The 25,833-nt window shown below is 44.9% G+C and overlaps 1 protein-coding gene and 1 long non-coding RNA gene across 2 annotated transcripts in view; one reads left to right on the top strand and one right to left on the bottom strand.

Moving 5' to 3' along the window:
* LOC102305226 overlaps nucleotides 1–8,830 on the top strand; it is a 9,684-nt gene extending 854 nt beyond the window's left edge. Inside the window, exon 2 of the long non-coding RNA XR_316889.2 lies at nucleotides 8,403–8,830. This is a non-coding gene — a long non-coding RNA (uncharacterized LOC102305226). The remainder of the gene's footprint in view (nucleotides 1–8,402) is intronic.
* The window catches only part of LOC102305437 (nuclear receptor subfamily 6 group A member 1-A), a 143,472-nt gene that overhangs the window by 89,013 nt on the left and 28,626 nt on the right, over nucleotides 1–25,833 (bottom strand). The window contains exon 2 of the mRNA XM_005939613.3: nucleotides 18,548–18,592. Coding sequence (XP_005939675.1) covers nucleotides 18,548–18,592 — 45 coding nt within the window. The remainder of the gene's footprint in view (nucleotides 1–18,547; nucleotides 18,593–25,833) is intronic.

Here is a 25,833-nt window from a genome sequence, read left to right on the forward strand (position 1 = left end):
ACAGCTGCTATTTTATTTAAACAACTGTTAAACTAGTAAAAACAAGACAAAGAAATGTTTTCATTTCCAGCTAAAGCAGCACTCTTTACCTGGTGTTACATTATTCTACTCTCATTTTGTGTGACCGCAGAGAGAGGCTGTGTGTGTGTGTGTGTGTGTGTGTGTGTGTGTGTGTGTGTGTGTGTTAGGGGGGGCAGAGGGATTGTGTGTGCGGGACAAAGTGTGCAAATTGTGAAGCGTCTGCGTGTCTGGATATTCCTTTTTCTTCACCTCAGCTTGCTCTGTGGGAATACGGGGCTCGTCAGCAGTGTTTGAGTGGGGAGGAACTGAGGCAGACGGCGCACAAAAGCAAGCAGAGGCCGGCCAGACAGGGCAGGTCAGCCATTAGAGGCTGCAGTGGAGGGACGGGTCAGCCAGCTGCTGCTGCTGCTCCGTGAGGGGAAGGGAGGTGACACCCCGGCTTTAGCACGAGGGTTAGAGTGGTCGGGGTTAAGGGGGTGTCCACGCTTTGCTTCATGACCGCCTCTCGGCGTGCTCACCTTGCAATTCTCCCGCTTTGAGAAACCCCCAGAATGCTTTGCTCATTCAGCAGGCAGAGGATGCATCAGTTGAATGAGCTAAAAATAATTTGCCGTGCTGTCACAGTTAAATGTTCTCTTTGTGTAGAAGAAATACTGACGCTGTCCAATTCAAAATGTCAATAAGTTAAGAAAGGCAGCAAAGGAAGAGTAAATGTAGGAGGTGGTTTAATATAGATGCTGACAAAAGAGGAAGGATAAGAGAAACTGCGATTTCACACAGGCTGGTTTTTTCTATTCCCTTTTTCGTTGGTTCCCCCGCCGGCTCGCGTGGGGGTCGCTGGTTTTGGAATGCATTTGGTAACAGGAAATGCAGGCCGTCCCAGTTTTTTTTGTCCCGGTCTGCTTTTGTCCAAAGCTTTTAATCCACTGCAAAAAAAAAAAAAAAAAAAGAAAAAGCTACGTGCGTGAGGGGTAGCAACAACTGACAAAAACATCTCCCTGGATCACAGATGTGCATCATGGCTGCTGCAGGAAAACACATCCACAGCCCTCACACGGGCTTAACACCAGCTCGCACATACAGACGCTAAAATAAAGTCTGGGCTGGTGATGACAAAGAAAAAGCAGCTGTTACAGACGAGTGTAATCGCTTTAGGGCTAAAACCGACGGTGACAACAAAACAGTCGCGGTCTGGAAAAGATTAATTTCAAATACAGAAGTGGACGAGCACAGAGTCGTTCTGTGAAATGCCTCTACATGTAGAGTCTTGTTAGCCAGATACACATCTCAGCCCTCACCACCGGCAGCTGATGTTGTACACTCTGTAGCCTCCAATCAACACGAGCTTCGAGTGGAAACTACACTCTTCGGCCCACATGCAGCTGCTAACACAAGGGTTTTGTCTGCATGCGAGGACTTTGTTGACTGTTACAGGATCGCATGTTACAGAGTCCTGTGCTGACAGACTGATAACGTGAACTCGAGGGATTCTTTGTGTTTTTTAGGATTCTTGGTGCTTCGGGTCCGGTTATCACTTGTTGATTGGCTGATCAGTTCAGGAAGGCAGCAGTTGTGTAAGTGCGACCTGTGCTCTGGATGGACTTTGGTCCCAAGCTTGGAGCTGTGTAAACCCCTCTGTGCCCTCGCAGGCCCGTGTGTGCGATATACATACACACATGTGTGTATGTGTGGCTTTGAATAGAAACCAGACAGCGATGCCTCCTCCACCCCTCCCATCCACCTCCTCCGTCACCACTCCCGCGCGGGACAATGAGGATTTGTTGACGCTCTGCCACAAGCTTGCTGACACAAAGCGTATCGCCTCCCCAGACCCCAGCCCGGAGCGGAGCAGGCTGAAGCGTAGGCAGGCAGGACACCAGCAGGAGGGCCCCGGGATTGGGGGGGACAGTGGGGGCATTTTGCAGAGGTGGGATTAGCAGATGAGAGCTCGGGGTTGGGGGAAGGGGGCCCGAAATGAACAGGAAATTACAGCCTTTGATGAGGCAGAGGCAGATTTGCGCAGGCTGAACTCCTCTGGGCCTTTTCCCTCTGCTTAAAAAAATCCTGCTTGAGCTGAAAATGTCAAAACACTTCAAGCCCCCCCTCAACACATGTGTCATTACCCTGCAGCTAGGATGGAGTTGTTTTCTGTACACAGGTGCTCAGCAAACACTCACAAAAAAGTTTGCTATTTTCCCCTCCCCACACCGCTGCTTCCTACTGACGCCCCCTCCCTGGCCTTTCCTTTCCCTTCCTCTTCCTCCCTTCAGACGCCAACCATGTCATGGGAATCCTGTTAAGCTGTGTGTCCATTCGACCCATTTTCAGCCAATGGAGGAAAACACACAGCTCAGTCCACATCGCACTGCAGAAAAACTGCAGGCCCCGGCATTTGAATCCCGCCTCTCAGATAAATATTTTAAAAGTGGAGATTAAACACATCAAAGGAACAGCAGCAGAGACGGTGGGATAAACGCACGTTCGGTGAGTTCGTGAACATCGTGGAGTCCAAACAGACTCTGTCGCGTACGGCTGCAGAGCCCGAGGCCAAGCGTGCCGCGCTTGCTTGTTTCCTTCCTCCCTGACAATTAATTATCGTGGTACCGCGGCACCCCGCTACATTTAAGTCTTTTAAAAGTCTCAGATGGTCCCTTCGTGTGTGCGTGAGTGTGTTTGCAGCACAAGGGGAGATGGTAATGCGTGCTCACTGAATATCAAGGTCGATTAGGGAGCCTCGTCTGGTCGAGCTGCAGCAGATTAGACAGGCAGAGCAGATACAGGCCGTGGGCTGGTCGTCTGGAGCTCTGACCCACATTGCTCTGATGTGCATGTCACTTCCCATTACGCTGACGGTTGGACGCCGCGTCAGCTGAGCACCGCCGTGATCTGCATACCCTCCCCGCGGGCAAGGCCTCGCTCCCCTCGATGACCTCGTGCTGTCAAATGCCAACGCTGGCCGTGCCGCCGCTCAGCTAGAGGAAGTGTTGGGCGAGTCACGACGAGGCATCGCCGTCCCAGCTCTCCCATCCTGACTGCGTAGGTGGCAGCTCGCACGAATCCCTCCTGACCTTGATGCTGATACACTAACACGCAAACTTCAGGGTGCAGCGGCTTTGTCTCGGGCTTTAGCTTTGAGTGTGCACGATGGAGGTTACTTTTCCAAGCTTCCCGTCCCTCCCCTCTGCAGTGGGGCTCGGCGAGACCTTATTGAGCTTTTTCAGTGCTGACATTTCAATAAGCACCAAAAATACATGTGCCCAGGGAGGCTGTCGGCAGCGCTCCGGTGCACACACACTTGTGTATACAGAGTAAGAGGCCTCGGTGGCGCTTGTGCAGCTGGCTGACAGAGACAGGTCTGTTTGCAGGCTGCCTCAAAGATAATTGGCAGCTACGGAGTGAAAAGCGAGCTCAGCAACAGATAAGGGCCGCGTGGAAAGCTCCATAATCAGCACGGATTAGCAAATGATAAATCATGGGTTCACGCAAGTATGCTGTCACTGCTGGAAGAGCCGGAGAGAAAGAGAGGTAGGAAGGCGAGATATGGAAGGAGTGGGATAGAGAGCGTGCGAGACGGAAAGAGGAGCGTGACTAGCGGGAAGATGTGGATGTTTTTGCTGTAATTCAAAAGGAAAAACACAATAATACCATCGAGCAGGTCAGCAGGAGAGGCAGTCGGGATGGGGGGGATGAAAGGAGAGGAGAAATTAAAAGCTCTGCCAACACTCAGGCTAATACAATCTTCTGCCTGTCAGATTAGCTTCTTTAATCCAGAAAGGTTTAACGCCTCTTAGAAATCTGAAAGGAGACACAAATTCAGCAGAGATTTTCCTCTGCTAGAGAGAGCGAGACACAGGGAGAGGGGGAAGGTGCCAAAGGAGGAGGGTTAAGTCCCCGAGCGACTATCCGAAAAGCAGCGGCCTCGGCAACTCTGCCGTCAAACCGCAGAGGATCAGCCGACTCCGACCTCTGCGGCGTTCCAACTCAGACGTCCCCGAGTTATATCGCAGCGTCCGACGAACGTCGATATCTGCTCGACGCTCGCCCGTCTTTCATAAATACAGTAGGACAAAAAAGATGAGCTTAACTCAGGCTTAGGCGGAGCTGATCGGGTCAACAGAGCACAAAGCGCAGAGCAGCGCATTAAGGGCACAGTGTCCCCACAATCCCCTGCTGGGACGGGGCGCAATGCTTTGTGATGTTCGGGTAACGTGGCTTCATAGAAATAAAATGAAGACAAAATACAGACGGAGCGCGGTGGCTCGGTTTAGCTTAGGAAGAACGGCGCTAAACATGGAGGACGGGGTGGTGCAGGAAAGAGGGACGGCAGAGTAAAGACGCCCTCATCACTGGTGTGACAACGAGGTGTTTCACTGCGTCCCACAGCAGCTCTGCTCACGGGGCGAGCTCCATCCAGCGCCTGGCTGTAAGGCGGCACGGGCGGGAGTAAAGGTTGAGCAGTATCCAGGTCATTCCCCTGCTGCCTCCCACTGATAACACAAATATGAAATCACAATTTTGGCTCGCCTCGCTCTGAGCCGCTGTTTGTGGGTGGGGTGGGTGCAGAAGGTGGTTTAAGACGACGACGACGACAATGACGAAGATGGCGACGGCCTGGTTCACCGCTCGCTGCGATTTACTGCAGCGAATTGGAGTGCAGAGGAAACGCTGATCCTCGAGTTCCCGCCACTGCACTGCGGCGACTCCACATATTAAAAAACATGGATTATGTACCATAAGTGAGCTTTTTGGGTTTCTTTCAGTGTTGTTAGTGAAACATTTCTGACTCAACTAAGGCTCAAAGAGACGCTAATAACGATATACATCATAGCTGAAATGCGGATTGCGGGTCTGAGTTTTGACAATGCAGCGTTCAAAGGGGGGCGCGAGCGCGACCTGGGAATAGAGTCTGTCGAAGATAAAAAGTGGCAGCAGGCAACAGAGAAATGTCACGGTTAAATCCAGCAGACAGCCACAAAGGGCTCTCTCATCCCGCTTTGTTAGAGATCCTCAAAACTGCTGCGAGAAGGAGCCGCAGATACATATTCATCAGCCTCGGTGCTCACGACCGAAATGAGCCGACACAGCTTTGGAGAAGAGAGAGCAGTGTGACATACAGTGCAGTTCTCTCAGGCGTGCTGCAGAAGTGGATAAGTCAGCCGCAGCCAGACTGACGTGACGCGATCAAGTGCATCGACGCCGGGTTCAAAGGTGCAGAGGCAGAGAGAGGGAAAACAGAAGCACGCCAATCAGCAGGGAAAAGGGGAGGATGCAAGCCTGCTGCGACGAGGAACTGACAAGGAGATGGGGGGAGAGGTAAGAAAGAGTCACGGGTTAATGCCGAGGAAGGGACTGGCAGCAGGAATAGGCGCTGAAACCCCTGGAGCCATGACGAGATGATCCATGGCACGTGGAGGCAGGGAGTTTCTGGAAAGGCTTGGCACTCCGCCTGAGGAAGTCCCTGCACTGGAGCGGGCCTGGCATGGACGCTGCAAGTTCAGCAAGTATGCTTTTGAACGACTGTAAACATCTGCTAGATCCTCAGAAATATGCACAGAAAATATTTTGAGAACCTGTACTTGTAGACAAACACTGAACCTTGAAATCGGCCGAGCCCAGAGCTTTGAGACGCAGCACCAACCTTTGTCACAGACGATCACGATGTTTAAATATTATGCAAAATGACGACATCTTTGTGTGCTTTTCTAGAGTCGAGGCTGCAGAGTGTCTCGCCACCTCGACACGTTTGCATTTTTCCAAAACAACATAAAGTTTAGATTAATCAGATTAATGCTTGTAGATGTTGGTATGCTGCAGTGCAGAGACGACTGTGATCTGACCGACTCAACTCAAACTGAACTTCACTGTGACGTCCCAAACATGTTAAACGTAATATTGGAAAACCAAATGCATTAATAAGACGCTGTACACAGATTCTCTGGCATCGTTTGTGCACCTGTGTTTTGAATGCGATGCTGCCAGCAGACAAATTAATACCAAAAATAATGTTTAAAAAGTCATTTGCTCATTTTTCTTACCAATCAAAGCAACTTGAACCGTCAGTTTTCAATATAAGAGCAATCCAGTGACATCATCCCGAATGCTCGGCATGAAGCCAGCATTACAGCTCGTTTTGGAAACGCGTGACAGCTAAATGTGATGCAGAGTGACCCCGCTGCACTGCAGCATCTCATTATAAAACTTCTTAATCGAGCAGATATTAAAACGTCCAATCTGACTTTAAGCCTATTTTGCGACTGACACAGCAATTAAGGCATATTTGTTGGGTTTGATTGAGTTTGCCCACCAAGAGGATCATTCGCAGCCCAAGTGATTTTAGCGATTTAATCTCCTCGTGCTCTTCCATTAGGAGATGTCTCCCAGCGCCGGTGGACTGTATAATGATCATTGTCAAGAGGCTTGATGGAATGGGAAAGTGTGTGAGAGCATATGCTGGCAGGCTCCCAGCCTGAGTAGCCTATTTTTGAACAAGCACTGGAGCTGTGCTGGGAGTGTTGGGTTAACTGTGGCTACAGTTACACTAGGTGCATAACATTTGTACTGTCAGAGGAAACGCGCACATGTTAGGACAGTTTTGGATGGTCAGCGGCAGGAACCGATACTACACGTTTCCTAAATACGTTCGGTTTTATGGGTCCTTGCATTTGTGAAAAGGGCACAAGAAGATTTTATACTGCGAGTTTCCAGGAGTTTGGAATCGTTCAGCCTCTAATCCAGGATCAGTTACCTTAAATCGAACGAATCCCAGTCCAATAACAATCACGGCCTGTTGTTCTACTCTAAGAACAGATTTCCACACAGACCACGTTTTTCAATTTAAGCAAGTGTTTAGGTCATCGGGCTTTTTCAGCAGGGTTAACGGTACCAAAGGGACAGTGCCACAGTCACCCTGGTCACTTTTCCCCAGCTCATCGAGCATTTTGCAGAATTTTGTGCATCTGTGTTGCATTGGCCTCACTTCAGGCAGCACGTACTCCTGGCTGCACAGCAGCCAGCTATGCAGGCAGCGCCACTCAGTACACAGTGTGCTTCTCATTGTCCAACCCCAGGAATGTGCTGACGACGCAGGGTTCACACTGGTTCAGTCACACTGTTGCACTCTTCCCTCTGGCCCCGTCAGCCTCTCATGCTCGCCCTCGGCTATTTTTACACCCTAAACCTTTTTAAAGTTTGTCAGTTATGCAAACTTTTTCAGTTATGATAATACCTACGCCAGTAGGAGTGTTATTCAAAGGAAAAAAGGAAGTGCAACCACACCTAAAACTGTTCAATAAGTCATCGGTTTGAGGTGATGGCGTGGATGCGTAGCCCCTTAACACACAGGAAGTGGGAGTCGAGTGGGGGAAAGCTTTTGTGCATCTCGGGCTCGCAGCCAAAAAGTCCAAATGCCAAGGAGGGGAAGCCATTGAAGCCAGAGCCAAGGGGCCTGAAAAATTATTACTTCCCACCTCTGAGAGCAAACACACTGCAGGAAATTAGGTAGACGAGGGAGAATTTATTCAGTGAAAAGAAACCGTTTCGTCTGCCTGACCACGGCTCATAAATTCACGTGGGAATACCAAGTGACTCACAGGCTACGGTCCAATAAAGACAAGTATTTACCTATTTATCAGAGTGACGCCACGTTGGTCCTTTTATTTAATTCTGACGGACAAATAATCTTCAGAATTCCAGGTTTCTGATGATTTTGGGCGACAACTCTCAATTCCAGTGATGTCTCGTCCACGGTCAGTGAACTGTGTCAAAGTGGCAGAGAGTGAATCGTGCCTCTCTTCCCAAAGTGATCATTCATTATGCAGAAAGCAGGAGAATGTGCACATCCACCATCTCAACACTAATCCTGCACAACTGCAACAAATCTCTGCACAATGAGTTGCATCATATATTCCCGACCTCGCTAACCGGTTTCAGTTCCCCTCCAAATCAAAACCTCAACCTACATAAAGCGGCTCGATTCAACGTGAAAAGAGGATGCAGAACAAATAAAACACGCTGTTCCAAATCTCTTCTTCACTTTTGTGAGGAAGCAGCCAAAACGGGAGAGAAAGACGGAGCGCGAGACAGACACACAGAGAGCATTAATAAAACATGACTGCATGATTTTCCAACCTCAAAGAGGCGAACACAGGAAGGCGCACTCCCAGAGCAGTAGCTGAGGTTCAGCGCAGGGTAAAGGGAACAGTAATTTCTAACTAGCTCAACACTGCAGTGCACTAGTTTCAGCTGTGGGGCACGGCAGCATTCTCTGATCACGCTCATTCGCCTCCTTCCACCAGCCTGACTGACTCTTATCTTTTGTCTTTTCAGTTGCAACTTGTCTGATTTTTTAACCCGGCTTCCTTTTTTGTTCTTTTCTGCTTCAGGCTGAACGTGACAGCAGCGCCGGCTCAGCGCAGACACTCCAGTTTGCTCGGTAGTTTAGTGAAAACGAAGACGATGGCGCTCATCGTGTCTGCGGGGCTATTAAAGGAAACCACAACCTTTGCATCACCGCCTCTCCTCGCTCGCTCCTGCCGGCTTCTCGTCACCGTCACTCGAGATTGCACGCCAACAAGGGTGGTAACGTGCTTTGGCATGGAGGCGCTCCACGCAGGCCAAGACAAACACAGCAGCGCACACTGACAGACACCGAGGCTTGTGAAACAGCACAGCTTGTCGTTTTTGTGGGAAATTACCTTCAAAGTTAATATTTCTCACCTTTATAACCACATAACACAGAAACGACTGGCACACCTGACGTTAGAGCAGTTTTAGGGAAGACGTGTGTCTGTGTGAGACAAATATGGATTTTTCAAAAGCTCTTTACTACCCGACAGGTAATAATTTAACATGTACTGCATGTCTCATTAAAGAGCTGCAATAAGCAGACAGTAACTATCCAGCTGCTCAGAGTTTGAGGTAGTTTAATTCGAGCTCTTCGACAGACACCTTCCCTTAAACTGCTGTATGATCGCAGCAAATAATCTAACGTCAAAATAAAAAAGACATCTGACACTCGTGACCACAAAACGGCAACTTCCCCAAAAAAGCTGTGAAAATATCAGTTTTTTAAAAACGACTCGTATTTAATGATACTTTTGGGATTTTAACCCTTTAAAGAACAGCATGTTTGCACACCCGTACAGCTGCTGATGTTTATTATTAAAACTAAAATAATTTCAATAAGTAGTATAGGATTCCTGAGATCGGTCAGTTGGCAGCAACATTTCATATATTATTACAATATTAACCCTTTAAAGAGGGACTCCAGCTGAGGTGGAGCAAACGCACAGGCTGGTCTTTGCATGGAAGCTTCCGGCGCTGCTGCCAGCTCTGCTGTAACACCGCTGATGAGAGGGGCTCGCAGCAGCACCCTGCAGATTTAAACGGATTCATTTTTTGACCTGTTAACACAAACGCAGTTACTCTGTGTCCACATAACCCACTGAGTGAGTCCCGTGCAGGTTTGTCATGGCCACAGTTTGCTGCAGGATTTCATGCATCAGCAGCAGTGCAGAGCTGTGGCAGGAGGTGTACGTCCCAGGATCAAACCTCTGGCTGCTGGGACATCGCAGGGCGTTGCAGTCTCAGTGCGAGACCAAAACATGGAGATGGAGAAGTCCATCCTGTCACTGAGTCAGGGTTGGACTCTAGCTGGTCTGTTTCTACCTGGCAAATACGAGTTATAGTCATTTAGCACAGACAAAATAGCACGAAGATAAACCACACAATGTCTCCAGGATCATCCGAGGCTGAAACAAATAAATATCAGATAAATGCAGAACTGCCCACTGTAAGAAACTACTACAGTGAGGTCAGGTCTGTCAAAGACCTAAATCGGATTAGATAAGCCGCATATTCTAATTATGTTAGCTATAAGCTTTGTAATAACCAGATACTCCAGCCTTTTTATTTAGCTAGAAATTGTTCACTCATTAGCTAATATTATCTACAGAGCTAGCAGTAGCTACGACCCAACATACACCGTCTGATGAGCTAACGATATCATCCCAGGTAAACAATGTTTCCCCAGAAGATCTGTTATCAATGATTTTACCTACTCAGCTAGCAACCACAGGCTAATGAAGTACAGTACAGTAGCTAACTTCATGGCTATCGTTTCTGCAATGCTAGCATACAGTAACATTTAAAAGAAAGCAATGCTAATAAACTCAATGTTTATTGATAGAGTTAACCAAAGAAACAGCACACGCTAATTTTGCTGACACATTGCAACTAGCTTCTCAAGTATTCTGCTGACTATTAGCAAAACAAACTGAAAGACTGACACTCTGTAACATTAACAGTCAAAAAAGCAACATTGATTCAGATAAATTCAGCTTATTCAGTTGAAGGCGGCGTTAATTCACAACTATTCATGTCTAAAAATGTTATTCATCTCTTCAAGTTCTCGACTGAAAGAGAGAAAATGCTACGGAGGACCAGACAGAAACAGCGAGCGACTGTATTTGATCAGGATGAAAATATGATGACAAAGCTGTGGCTCAATAGATCTGGACAGACAAGTGTTACTCTAATCTATATTTTGAAAATGATCTCTTAAGTTTGTCATTTCCGCGTCTGTGATAATAAAAATGTCATCACGTATCAAGTATTTACTGAATATTAGTATCAAGTTCGAAGTATCGTGACAGTCCTATTTGCAGGTTCGTACAGCTGTACAACTCAACACACATTCAAATGTCGTCACTCTCTGGTGCCCGTGGGGAACATTCAACGCTGTCGGTGAGTTTGAGCTCTGACTGAAAACCATCGACCGTTGACTGTACCTTGAGGGACACCACGGCACAAATGACTCTGGATTTTCTACCATGATGCATTTTAGTTCTGCTCTTATTAACTGCAACATTTAAGAAACAAAACAACAGTCTGCACATCTGCACACGGACTCTGGATCAAGCCGATCACCATCGAGTCTCCTGCACAGACCTCAGAGGAGCTGCACCCCTGGAGGAGCTCACTCTTAAGGCTGCAATAAACATTCATTGCTGTCGGTGGGTTTGCAGCAGAATAACTCACTGATCAATGAATGCAGACTGCGGTTCAAACACCCCGTTACCCAAACACCACGACTGGGTTTAAAGAAGAAGCTTTTTTGTAGAAGGCCTCCAAGAAAAAGACAGAAGAGAAGGTGGGTTCATCAAACGAAGGAACGGATCAGTTAATAAAGCCATGAATGTGACCGGGGCAGGGCTCCTGTGGAGGGGAGCTCATGTTGTGCAATATAATTGTTCATAGAAGTAATTGTGACACACATGAAGTCTGAGATTGCCAAAGCAGCAGCAGATGCTACTTTAAGTCCCAGTAACATGGGAGTAATGGATGTACTGGAATGCACACACAGAAGCCCTGCGTGCATCTGTACATAAGATTTATTTTAAATAGCCATCACTGACCCTGTGAACACCTTTTCAAACATATACCAGTTTATTGTTAACAGCTGGCAGTGTGTAGAGCCACGATTTGTCATGATTTTCACCCAGGTTTAAATAACATCCAGCTGTGACGCTTCCACAGTAATGACAGGAACGAGCTCTTTGGCTAAACGGAGACACGACAAGCCCTGAGCTGCTGATTACCCAGCAGCCCTCTGTTCAGAAGAACTATTCAGAGCAACAAGGACTCTAATGATGAGTACGGTCATTTTAAACATGCGATTTCAGAACCTTTTATTAGCCGGACTAATAAATCCTGAAACTCTCTGTGTGGCTGGATCCCAGCAGCAAGTTCTTCAAATGCAGCCTTGGCAGATGAAGTCAGTATACACAACACATACACCTTTGTTCTAGAACTTCATGCACATATTACATGCGTAGTGCATCACTTAGTTTAAATTGTTGCGCAATTCTGAAAGCATACCAAGCCAGGATTAAGAATGTCCGCATGTATACTGCACCGTCTGCACAACGAGCACGTCACATGGCTGTTTGTATGCGTTGTTATCCACTGTTGTTGTGCAGCCGTTAGTGTACAATTACTGTCACCACACAACAGCACATCTCTAACAAAAGGACTGTCACAATATCACATTTTGACTTTTATCACAGTCATAAAAATCCACCGTGTGTTGTTACAACATCTGCTATTAGACTTACTGCAGTAATGAATCAGTTATTATCACTATAATAACTTAACATTACTAGATTCTTTTTTATGCATACATATCATGCATATATATTTATGCATACATATCATGCATATATATTTATGCATACATATCATGCATATATATTTATGCATACATATCAGGGTGTCTCACTGACGCAGAAAAGTTCTGATATGAACAGAGGTTTGATGGGGGGTTTAAGGGAAAATCAAAGTCAAATGCATCTGCAAAACTACTTTTTTTTTGTCTTTTTTATGGCAATTAAATTCAAAATGTAAGTTGATCACAGGGAGCAAGCGAAGGTTTGTTCCAGGCCTCTGAGCAATGCTTTCATTCTACAAATGGATCACAGTCTGAAAAGACGCATAACAAAAAAACCACAGACAGACAAGATTTTAAGACGGTTTTCCCCACAGTGGGCCTGTCACAGTCCCAGCACCTGCGAGTACAAACACTGGGTTTTAATCGTGCTCACATGTGAGGGGAGAATTCTTAACATCAGAGAATAAATGCTCAGAAAAGTGAGGAAGAAGGAATTCTACTGAAACTTGGTTTTCCATACATGAGCAGAGTGACACGAGCAAAGACTCGGACATGGGATAATCCAAGAACATTAATATATCGTAGAATACAGCATGTCATTGAAAGGAAGAATTATAGCCACTCCCTGTACGATCGTATCATTGGTTTATTATTGGTGTCACTGTATCGTGTGACTGATGCATCACTGACAATGACTAACAGCGTGTTTTTCTTTTTTCCAGGCTTCATCTGATTGTTTGGTGATTCCCTGAATCCTGGCTCTGTGTGAACATCGAGGACGCCGCTTTGCATTTATTTAGCATTACTGTTATGTTGTGGCGACTGTTCCCTCGGTGCGGGCAGTCACAGCGTAGGCAGGGGGCTCGGAGTGTCGCCTAAAGCGGTCCTCCCACCACGATCCAGACGCCGAATTCCACAACCCGAGTTTTCCATTACTAACTGAAAGCCTCAGCGATGCTTCTGCTCCTGTTTGTTAATGTCGCCTCGTTTCCTTTAGCCAGGCTGGAAATACAACGAGCTACAAAGTCAGTCATACCTCACGACATTCCAGGAATTCCAAGGCTGGAAGCGAGCCTGTCAGGGACAGAACGGACATGGCTGCTGTGGGGGGCTTTTGTAATTACACAACCAGCACCCAAATATATTATGACTTCAGTTTATAATCACCTTAAATATGATTAAATATATACACTTTTTTTAAGGGTTGAGCCTTATTTCCATGTGTCACTGGAGGAGACGCAGACATGTGGGAATGCTGTAACTGTAAGGTTACGTTAACATGCTGGGAAATTTCAAACACACTGATGTTTTTCCAGCCAGAGTAGACCCCAAAGAGTGTGTGTGTGTGTGTGTGTGTGTGTGTGTGTGTGTGTGTGTGTGTGTGTGTGTGTGTGTGTGTGTGTGTTTTACATTTACAGTGGGAAAGTGTTGGGGGGGCATTGAGGAGCAGCCTGGGTCTTTACTGGTTTACTAAGCAGCAGAGGGCCACAGATCCATTTTGCGGACATATCTGTGTATTATCAGGGAACATAAACTCTGTGCACATATCCGTGTTTAAAATATTACGATATGTTATGAAAGAAAGAACTGAAAAGTTAAATACTTTGATCTGAGCACAAAAACAACTGAAGATGAACGTAGAGAGGATAAATCTAAATGTCGACCTTTTTAAAGAAATCCTCTTATCTGGGATTCGGCTGCAGCAGAAAACACTCGTCTTCTATAAACTGGAGCCACGATAAGCCTGCTGCAATTCTAAAGCTCCAGGTAAACTGTGCTGGCATTCAATGAGGGATTCATGTACAAATAAATGAGTAAATGAAATGTCAGCGCAGGTTCTCTGCAACTGTGAGTAAAGAGGACTATCTACAGAGGCCTGCACGCGGCGGACGTTTGCTACTTATATCAGGGCCACACAAACTGTGCTTGTTTATCCCTGTGGTGTCGGGCTTTGTCATCATACACTGTGAAGTTACAGGCACTGACACTGGGAACTGCGTGACCCACTTCTCCCTGACCTGGAAACACTCCGCAGGCTGACCTGCAGTCCAATGCCAACCCAGCTCGCATCAAGCAAAGGAAGAAAAAAGGCACAGCGAAAGAAATCTAGGCTCAACGTAAATTATTAAAGGCTAAAACGATGAGAAAGCACAGAGGGCAGCAGCAGAGCCCTGCCAACGGTGAAATCCACTTTATGTGAGCTGAAGGGAATAAAGAGGAGGTATCTGAAGCAGGGCAAGTGTTTGACTGCTCTGCTCTGTAGCACGCAGGAAAATCAAAACCTGGTGATCCTGAATGACTTCTGGACACAGCCATATGAAGTTAGCCCAGTTATGTGAGGACAAAGGAGAAGCATGTGCTGGGCACAGGCCAAGTACTTCCATATGGGTGCCGAGTTCACTGGGTCCAGGTGGCACGTGGGATCATACGTCACGTGGGGGTCCAGCAGGGATCTACTGCCCCCTTATGGCGTGTGCCGTGCAGTGTCGCATTCACGAGGCACGTTTCATTACAGGTCAGCTGCTTTGGCACATCTCTTGCATCGGCTTTGAAGTTCTCACATCTCATCGTCCGAAACAGCAACACAGCGCTGGTGTGCAGCTCCCTCAGAGCCTTTAACTCGTGACACTTTTTGTGTAGTGACTCTATCAGTAAAACAGAAAAATGAAAAGCAGCTTTGACGGTGTGTAAAGAGTTTATTTTGTCAGATGACAACTCCAGAAATGTATTCCACGTCTTCTCATTTGCTAACAGTCCTTGATACCAGACTACTGATGATCAGCTCCCACACTGCCCGTGCATGGGCAGCAGCACCAGGAAGATAAAGGCCGCAGCAAATGTAAACACACAGTATTCTGCTATTCTGTGACCGTTCATTTCACTGTCACACTGTAACTGTTTGCAAATATTTTAGCACATCAGAGCGAACAATGAGAACAACGAAGTGAAAGGACTGCACGCAGGACTGTCCTCCAACAGCTGAGCCAAAGCAACAACTATTAGAATATTATAAATATCATGAAACCGCCCTACATGTCATCATTTGTAATGTGCACCACTGCAGAGGTCACCGATTCATTAACAAACGTGAGGTAAAAATATTCCATGTGAGTAAACACAGAGTGAATTCATGGGAATGAATTTCGATATAATAACCGAAGGAACAAAACCAATAAACAAACTAAATGTATCAGTTTCTGCTCGCGGTCAACCAGGTCCAGTCTGATAAATGCAAAAAGAAATAAATGTTCTTAAACTATTTCATGGCCTCTTTTTCTTTATATACCACCAGTCCACATGCACTAAGACGGACGTGAAATACATATATTACATTATTTTGCTTTGTTTCTAGTTTGAGTAGAACAGTTACAGGACTGAGTGGGAAACTGTGTGCACAGATCCAGTCAGTCCAACTGCTCAGGGACAAAGTTGAGAGGAGAAAGTCCCGTCCCCACCTGGTAATGATTAACCACGAAACCACAGACCATCACCAAAGGACACTGATAAGCCATTGGTCACTGAAGGGGAGGGGGTCAGAGAAGAATGAGGACCGGGTCAGCACAGGGCGACTGGAGGTGGAGCTCAAAACACGAAATTAACTATGTTTAAAATGGAAAATATACATAAACTACAAATTCATTTTGAAACCTATAGAAATGGCCCATCACCCAATCAGCTTCCAGCTGATTAACAATAACGAGTCTAATTCAGTCGTTTATTTTTATCCATCTTTAAACGACTTAATGGCTCCAAAACCACATTCACCAAAATTCTTTCAATAAATAAATGTCATGAATTCGCTTCTTTCTTCCACAACAAATGTTGTAGTGTTAGAGGTCATGTGTGCTGTTCTAGTTTATCCAGCACTGCTTCACATTCTTATCAAACTACCGCTGTGAGTCCACATACCTGCTAACCTACAAATCTAGATCCCATCCACCCAGCTCTGTTTCTCTCAAAAGTGCTGTAATCACTCCACTACTCCAGAGCCACGAGTATTTACAGATATTTCTAAACCGTTTTCTCAGCTCAATATTTGGAAAAAAACACATTTACAAACAGCTGTATGAAGAACTTCTCACAGTCTGTAATGATAAGGACCAATAAGGTTTCAGTAACAGCTCTTACTAAAGTCACCGAGGACCAGCAGTGACTCACAGTCCTGGTTTTATTTGATCCCTTTCATTTTAATTCAAAGACTTCATGAGTTGCTTTAACAGGTCAGCTTCCTGGTTGGATTACATCACAGCTAAAGGGTCGAACTTTTAATATTTCGATCGATGACTTTAGATCTGCACAGGCTTCAGTCAGGGGTTCCTCAAGGGTCTGTCCTTGGTCTACTACTCTTTAACCTTGATGTAGTATTTTGGTAATAATATGAAGAGTCATAATGTGTCCTGCTGCTCTTATGTAGATGATACAGAGCTACATTCTACTCTGATCTTCTGACCTCTGTTCACAATGAGCTGCACTCACATTAACTGCAGATGTGTCAAAACTTGGAGACGAGACTTTCTCTTTGTCTAAATTTGATCAGATTTAACTTCCATTTCTGTGATTCAAGTTTTGATGATCGTATTAATAAGGCCACCAGACCTCCTTTCTATTACTTGAAAAATATATCAAGTTAAAAAACCTGACTCTGACCTGGCATTCATGACAAGCAGGTGAGATTATTGTAACACTGCACTGGACTTTCAGTAGAACTAGTTCAGGACATTCAAATGCAGCAGCCGGGATCCTTACACATGAAAATATTATTCCCAATACTTGGCTCCCTGTTCAAGACAGAATGACCTTCTATTAATCCAAACACACTGTGTTTTTGGCCCGAGGTTCATCTCTGACACGCTCAGTTATTCCCAGAATCAAATCAAATGTCACTGCCGCACGAATTCAAGAGATTTGCATGAATTTGGCTTTTAAACAGTTAACTTCCAGCTGATGGAGATGAACGTGTGAGTGATGAAGTGTGCAGCGCTTTCTTTTTTTAAATGGACTTCATCTCTTTACGCTTCCCCAAAGAGCTCTGAACATCTGTGGCCAGGACAGCACACTGTCGTAGGTTTACAGCCCCGTGGTGCACAAATCCATCTCCAATAAATGACCATCTGCTGCTTCATGACCACAACACGATTCACCTTCAGAGATTAAGATTCTAGTGAAGAAAAAACATTTCTGAGATAACAGAGTTGATATTAGGACTTCATGTACTGGGCTCGTGTTGGAAACAGCTGCTGCTAGCGCAGCTATTCGGTCCCTGACCTGGCTTTTTTTGGTCACTAAATGGAGGTCTGTGAATTCCCAGCCCTGTCACAGCATTTACAAGCCGGAGGAGGCTTTCTGCAGCCCCCCTTGACCTCTGCGTCACCCTTGCCCAGTGCGTGCACTGCAGCATCCTGGGATGAGAATAGAGCTAACAGAGCGAACCCACCTCGTCAAGTTTACAACCCAATCATGCCTGGTCTCATAAATCCACGCCTTCTCCTGCAGCACGCTGACAATGCCCACCATTCAGTGTGTGCGCAGGTTTAATAGTTCCTCTCTGCTTCCTTCTACTTCTTAGTGACCCCTCCTCCCCACACACACACTTGCAGGTTTATGGAGGAACTATGAGAGCAGAGCTGCACACAAACAGGTCAGCGTGGAGTCACGGTGAGGTCAGCGCTTTTTGAACTGTGCATGACCTATGACCCTCTCCATGGTGCCACCTGGCGCTGCAATGGCAGCCAGGGGAGTCCTGAGTGAACTTCATCTGAACCTGGACCTTAACATTGGACCACTGCCTCACCCTGTCCCCCTGCATCCAGCTTCCCCTGAAACCAGGAGTCACGTCTTCCCGACACATTTCTACCACTCGTGTTGCATCTCTGCACTGCGTCCACCGCGCAGAGATGTTGAAGACAACAAAGACGTCGATTACTTTCATTTATTGAAGTTCTCTGAGATGACATCGCTGAAGCAGACCATCAAGACTCGTTGTTTTATGAAACGTGTAAATGTGTTTAAACATTTCATTTCCACTTGTTGGATTTCTCTCTCCATGCTCGTGTGGATGGAAGCGGCTGTCGGTGGGTTTATACCCCCCTCTTGTGGTTTTGATTGGAAACTAGAACCCATTTATTAATTTCACATTTCACTTTACCACTAGAGGGAGATCTTTGTCCAAAGATCATTTTCAAGATCAGAAACTAAAAGTGAGGTTCAGCGTTGTTGGACCAGAGAAAAGTTCATGTATTTTGGAGTAAACAGATACTGGGGGCAAATGTAACTAAATATTTTTCATTAGTACTTAAACAGAAAAGTAAGGGAAGATAAGTAAGATTGAAATCTGAGGTAAGTGCAGGTTTATGAACTTACCCATGTTGTTGTGCTCAGTTTCAAGCTGATGATCGCTGTAAAAACCTGCAGAAAAGAGGTGCGAGGTTAGTGCTCCAATTGTTACAGAGTACTGGCAATTATGATAATATTAACAAAAAGGATTCAAACTCCAACGTGCGATTAACTGCTGTAAGACACAAAAGTTATAGCACAAAGTTTGGCTTCTTTTAGTTTGGCAGTTGTGTTGTGCCTGTAGCTCACACATCCACACTGACCAACGCTACTGCTCAGGGTAGATGAGCAGGTCGTCTATTAACAGCTGCTCTGGTTTGCACGCCAAATATACCAAGCCCACGTTGCTCTCTGGTGTACTGGACATGTCCAATGTGTGTGAATGTTAGACAGAAAGCTTGTGCGAATGGGCGAATGAGGCAAGTTACATAAAGCCCTTTGAGTGCTCAGGTAGAGCACAAAGGCCATTTAAGGCCAGTCCATTCATTTAAGCTGGAAGTCTGGAGGCTACAGCCCAGTGCGAACAACAGTGAGCAGAGCAGACATGCTGAGCTGAGCCCAGAGGAGAGAGTAGTCTACCTGAACTAGATTGTCTGTAAGCCAGGGGAGTGTGGCCACAGAGTCCCATCACAGTGTGTCCTTGCAGATATGAACACGGCTTGATGAGGATGCATGCAGAGAAACCCCCCCAACATCAGAAGAACACACCAGGCAGCTAAGCATAAGAAACTGTCGCACAAGCTCACCACAAAATGTTGCCAGGTCTGATACTGCAACAATCAGACATAATTTCACACGAACAACATAAAAGTGTGGATCCATCCTGTTTGATATCAGTGGTACAGGTTTCACACACCTTTGAGTGCCAACAGAATATTGCTTAAACACCACAGCCTAACACTTATGCTTTTATAACGATAGCTTATCCATCTTCTGATCCTAGATCTCACAGTGGAAAAGGAGACTTGCATCATGGATGTGTGAATGTTTCAGTCCAGTGTCTTAAACATCTTTTCACCTGTAACCTCATCACTAAAATTCATGTCTTACTTTAGCAAACTCAGCATCGATCTCCTTCATTTTATGTTGTTTTTTGTGTAAATAGATTGAGATGATCTCTTATTTCCTTCTGGTTCGTGACTCATGCTCACCCCTGTGACAAATCCCACCACAACAGGCTGTATTATAAAAGACTCCGTGTGAAGCCTCTAAGGAAACTCGTTCTGATCCTCTTGGTGATTGTAAACTAAGTAGCATGTGAGGAGCAGCACAGGTTGCAGTATCATATAGTAATGCATATACTGCTTTATTCAACCTGTTGGCTCCACTGAGACTTTACAATATAAGCATAATGTTGCATTTAAACTAATGATGAAGATCGTGCACTCCTCAGGAAAGTGTTACGTGAGGTCATCCGGCAAGAGAAAAGCAGGGCCCTTCTTTAATACATCTGGCAGCTCGAGGAGTCTCCCCCTGCTGGCCTTTAAGATGAATGCAGTTTTAAGGGGCTCCCACTGTAAGACTGGAAAGCTACATGCAGTCGATGATCACTAGAGCTGGGCGATATGAGATTTTTTCATATCACGATATGTTTTTTTCATTTCAGGCGATAACGATATCTATCACGATATAAGCCAAATAACTATATTTGTAAGATTTAAATGTGCCGTTGCTCACAAGTAAAATGTGAAATAATCAGCAGCTTGTTTTTATTTAAATATTTATTTCCCATAATAAGTTCAACAGGGTAGATGTACTTAAGGAACATGAGACTTTTTCAGATAAATAAAGGCAAATATTGCAAACTACACAAAAGGCAGCCGCTAAAGCGTTTAAGTTTCAAAATAGAACAAACAAAACAGACTAAATTGTCAATTCCACTTAGAAACAAAATATTAATTCTAAAAATAAATCTTAGTTTGTTTTACAGAAGAACAGACAAAACTGACTAACTTTTGTCAATATCAAATAAACTGAGAACTAAAAGGAAATTCTCAATCTCTCCTTGTTGTATAGCTTAGCTTTTCAAACAGTTTTAACAGTTACTTTAGTCTGACAAAAGCCGAATGACGAATTAGCGCTTCCAGTCAGAGACTGAGGCTACGTCCACACGTACACGGGTATTTTTGAAAACGGAGATTTTCCGTTTTCGTTTTAAAAAATAATCCCGTCCACACATAAAGGCAGAAATGAAGGAAAACGCTGCTATGAACATGCCAAAGCAGCAGGTGGCGCTAGATTCCTAACCGTGCAGAAATGTTGGACTCAAAGTCGTGGAAAGTACAAAGTGGGCTAGAACAGCCGTCGTGTGAGGAGAATTGTATATTAAGCTAAACAGCAGAGAGTAGAATTAACAGTAACAGTATTGTAGAAATTCATTTCACCGAAACAATAACGTGGCGCACAGTGTGACGCATGCACCAGTTTATTGTATTTCCAGACTTGCTTTCGGCACATTTACAGTGCACGCTACTCTGTTTTTTGTCAGACTTGAAATAGCCGAAATACCTTCACCTACGGAACTTCTATGGCTCTTCCGTTCGACAATCTCTCCGGCGTTGGAACCATCATCTGTTTTCTCTTCGGTCACGCTCGGTTGATTTTTCTAGTCGGCACACTCATTTCCTCCATTACCCGCTGGCTGCTTCCCAAACAAACACACGTGCGGCTTGGCACTTGTGCTGTACGTAACAAGTCACGCGACGTGACGCTGCGGCTGTGATTGGTTCGGCTCTGCGCTACTTAATTTGGATTGGCTGACCTTTTTTTTTTTTTTTTTAAGAGGACAAGAGCGGCGAGGTCTATCGCGATAGCTTAATTTCTCTATCGAGTAAAAGTTATATCGCGATACATATCGTTATCGTTCTATCGCCCAGCTCTAATGATCACCAACAAGGCGTCCAAGTCAACTAAAACTAGACGTCAAAAAATAGTGAACCAAAATAAAAATCAACAAAACAAAGTAACTGAGGCAGTACAGAGTACTCACAAATCTGAAACAGAAAGAGCACTCTCAGTTACATGGAGTAATAAAGGGCAGACCCACTCAGACCTTACACTGTGTGTGTGTGGTGTCAAAGAGGTGTGACACAACAGCGACCGAGTGGACCTAAGAGCAGACCACAGCCACCTCACCATCATTGTTCACACTCAGGCTACAGTTCGCACAAGCTCACCAAAGCTGGACAATAGAAGACTGGAAACATGTTGCCCAGTCTGACATCTCAATTTCTACTGGAAAAATAAAAAATCTGACAGTTACCATCAGAATTGGTCATAAACATCCTCCAAGCGGGGATCCATCCTGCTTTGTATCAGCACTACAGACTGGTGGTGGAGCTGTAGTGATGTGGGGAATGTGTTAGCATGAAAATGTGGAGGAAATTTCTCTGGTTTGATCTCAGTTTGGTCAATTTAGTTTTCACAAGCAACCTGATGAAGTTTGGGTGCTTTCCTGTGAGTCACCTGCCATCACAGAGCGCTGCAACATCTGAACTCAACTCTAATGCCACGCGCATTCACCTCTAACATTCATATCATTAAGAACATTAAAGCTAAAAAAGTGTCATTATAAAAAGTAAAAATAAACCAAAATATTATTATAACTCTGATCAATCCCCCAACACTTAACACAACATGAGTAGTTTTAATACAGCTTACCTTCTTATCTTATGTGTGTTCATTCGTGCACGTTTGTTTTCACTATCATTCATTTTGACTTGCTAACTTGGTTATTGTGAGACCAGGCTTCAGTCATTAGTTATGAAACAAACCCTAACCCTGATCAGGGAATACTCCCTACCTTCCTATCTGATGCTGCTTCTGTAGGAAGCACTTTACAGCACGTTTCCTTCACGTGTCACCGCGTCCATGTATGAACTGTTGTACGCAAAGACTCAAAGTCTCCACCAAACTAGTAGCAACAGTAAAAGCTGACAGCGCTGGACCACACAGTGGGAAAACATTTTTTACGGCTCTTTTATGCACAGCCTGACACATCATCGGGCTCCCCTAACCCCACGACAGTCTGTTTGCTTCATATTAGTTACCCACTTGCTGTCTCAGCTTTATTAGACCCACATTTTTTCCCCGTCTCACCTCCTGCAGCAGCCTGGCCATCTGTGCAACCACCAAGTGACTGGTTCTCACTTACATAGCACCGAGCGAGCTCCATCAGTCACATCCAGACTGGTGCAGAATGTTGGTGCATAACCCCCCCCATCTGTGTCAGTGTACCACCCTGCTATCAACAGCTGTAGACCCTTGACCCGACACACGCCAGCTGCCTGCACCTGACCCCTCCTTCCCAACCCCCCTCCAACACCAGGGCATATGTTCTCCCTGGAGCACACACACGAACACACGCGTGCCTCAGTCAGCCGAACAAACATACGTTACATATGTAACATCCATGTAACAAGTTCCCCACCTCCACACAGTTCTGAGGAGCTGCAGCTTTGAAGTGAGACAAGAAGTTTGGATGTCACCTCAAACTGCAGAGAAGTTCACCTCCAGCCATTATATCTCTGCCATGTGACTCAAAGCATTTGGAACTTGTCGACTGAAGGACCACAACATACTTTTATGTGACTGCACCAACTGTCTTTATCTTACATCTCTTACAATTACAGTTTAGTTATAAGAGGCATGTGTAGGTATGGCAGATGTACCTAAGATAAGCCTCATCATTAACGAGTCGCTGATAACCTGTTAAAAAAAGTCACGTTTTTTCACTTGAGAGGGGTTTTTGTTTATTACTGCTCTTTAGGGTTCAGGCTTTGAAACGTTGTCTCCACATCAGCACGAATCAGAGAATGGAACTGTGGACAAATATATTTATCATTTACAGTTTCGTTGACACAAAATGTATTTTGGCATCCAAAACTTCAAAAACATACATGAGTAATAAAACCATCTATCTATTAAAGATGGTTAACAGTAGCCTGGTTAAAAGTGCTTTGTGTTAACTCCTCACACACCCCCACACACAACAATGGGCATCAGTGGGATTCCATTTGTGAGGCTCACAGCAATTAACACGACTATAGCTCTGTGAAGCTGTATCCAGACACAGCGTCAGTGCCAAATGTTTCCACGTCCACTGGTGTCGTCCATAAGATTGTAACAAAAACAGGAGACCTATTACAGTTAGAAACCAACGTTAATAATTAACCCTTTAAGACCTGCCATAGTCCACCAGAGCTTATATTATATTTTTACAGGCTGTAGTGTCATTTTTGGGAGCATTTCAAGTTGCTATACATCAATACAACCATTATAGCCCAAATTTTAATAATATGTCTGCATTAAGTGCATAGTAATTACATAAATTGCAAAAAAGTGCAATAAACTACAAAAAAAATTGAAAATCGTTTTTGTTTTGTTTTAACATATATTTCTAGTTAGAGAAATTTAAGAGGCGTATCCCTCAAAACTGTAAATACAAAGAAGTTGCACAAAATAGTTTCCCACCACAGGAAATTTATTTTGAGTGTCTTTATAGTTTTATTTTTGAAATACACCAATTTTTATATACTGCAGGAAAAACGAAAATAAATATTATGATGCAAATTTGCAAAAAAAACCCAGCATGTGCATCAAATTAAACTATTTCCAGCAGTGCAATATGAGTCCTCAGCATCCCAGAAACGACACAGGAAGTCATAAAGTCAAAGATAACTTTTAAAAACACAAGTATAGGCTCATAAGGCCCTGAAGGCAAAAAACTACATTTCCGCAAAATGATGTCATTTCCGGATTCGGGCAGGTCATGGCGGACATGCGAGAGTTCACGCTGATGGACGTAGGAAGTGATCGGATCAGCAAAGCGTGTTTCTGGAATATTATGTTTTTGTTCCTGCAAGCGCTTTTTATGCAGTTTTTCAAAGCTATATGTGGAAGGAAACTGTGACCGAGGACAAGCTGATGGCATAAGATGTAAGTACAACTCCTCCGGTTTCATATGCAAAAAAAATTATGGCGCTAGCTTACGTGGTTGCAGAGCTACCGGGATTTAAAAATAGTTAGCAAAACGGAGCGTGCCCGCTCCGACCGGCTTTCAAAGGGTTAAAAACACCCCCTCTGTTATATGAGAATACCACAGTAAAGGGTTTGTCGCTTTGTTTGTTTCTTCCAAAAGATTCCCACCTGTGTCTCCTGCACTCTTCATCGTGCCCTCATCACACACGGCCACAAAATCACCCAGTGGGAAAGAAACGGAGTCTCTGCAGATGCAGCCACACTCGTCACATCTGTCACGTGTGGAGATTCAACATGAAAACTATAACAAGCAAGATTTGAGTGTCGTATCAACATATTATTATTATAATGATGAATAATGGGGGATGAGCAAAACTAACACTGATTGGAGCGCCGGCGTGGTCCACAGACTATCGTTCATCACTACAACCACTGTTGACAATCCGAGCTCCTGTTGCCTAGGCAACCTTTTAAAGTACTCATCCCTCTTTACATACACAGCAGTGTATTCTTCATTGTCACTGACAGTCAGTTTAGGCGCTCACCTTGAAGCTGAAAAGATTAACCTGGGACCCAGCACCACCGTGAAGTCGTTCATTTTTTAAATTGGATTTTTCTCCTCTATGGTGTCCACTCAGCACATCGCTGCAAGTCCATTCCTGTGTGAAGACGTGTCTTAGGGATCAGTATTCACAGGATTCACTGCTTTCTGAATAACCATTGTTTCTGGAATCCTAAGCATAGCTGACTACTACTCTGTTTCCATTAGACTCATACTCAGACCTCTCGTACGGTCTGAGTATGAGTCACTACAGATTTGAATGAGATTATTGGAGATGGTGGGTGTTTGGAAGCAAGAACAACACATTTAAAATCTAAAACACTACCATGTGCTGCAGGAAAGTCTTCTTTCAATATCCGGCCAGTGTGTGTGTAAGAGGCCACGCTGAGAGCACAGCGGTCCTGCCACACATCATTTTCCAATTTTCTAAGAGAGATGACAAATCAGAAAAAACCAAAAAAAAAACAACCAGAATTCATACATAAGGCACACGGGATTATAAGGGGCACTGTCGATTTTCAGAAAAATCAAAGGATTGATTTTAAGTGTGCCGTATTTTCCAAACAACACGGTAATAACGACGGCCCGCTAGCATGCGCTACCAAAAATAGTGCTTTGTTGTGTATCTGACGGACGAAAGCTAAACCAGTTCCACACCACTGAAGTTGCAGCATTTTTACAAACCAGTTCTGGTTCATCTGTTTCATTCAACGATCCGCTTTCGCTCTTCTCATTCTCCGTCGGCGCCATGCTTTTTCCGCCACATTTTACC

This window comes from Haplochromis burtoni, unplaced genomic scaffold (assembly GCF_018398535.1).
Source record: "Haplochromis burtoni strain Fernald_Lab_line unplaced genomic scaffold, NCSU_Asbu1 Contig_271, whole genome shotgun sequence".
Classification (NCBI taxonomy): Eukaryota; Metazoa; Chordata; class Actinopteri; order Cichliformes; family Cichlidae; genus Haplochromis; species Haplochromis burtoni.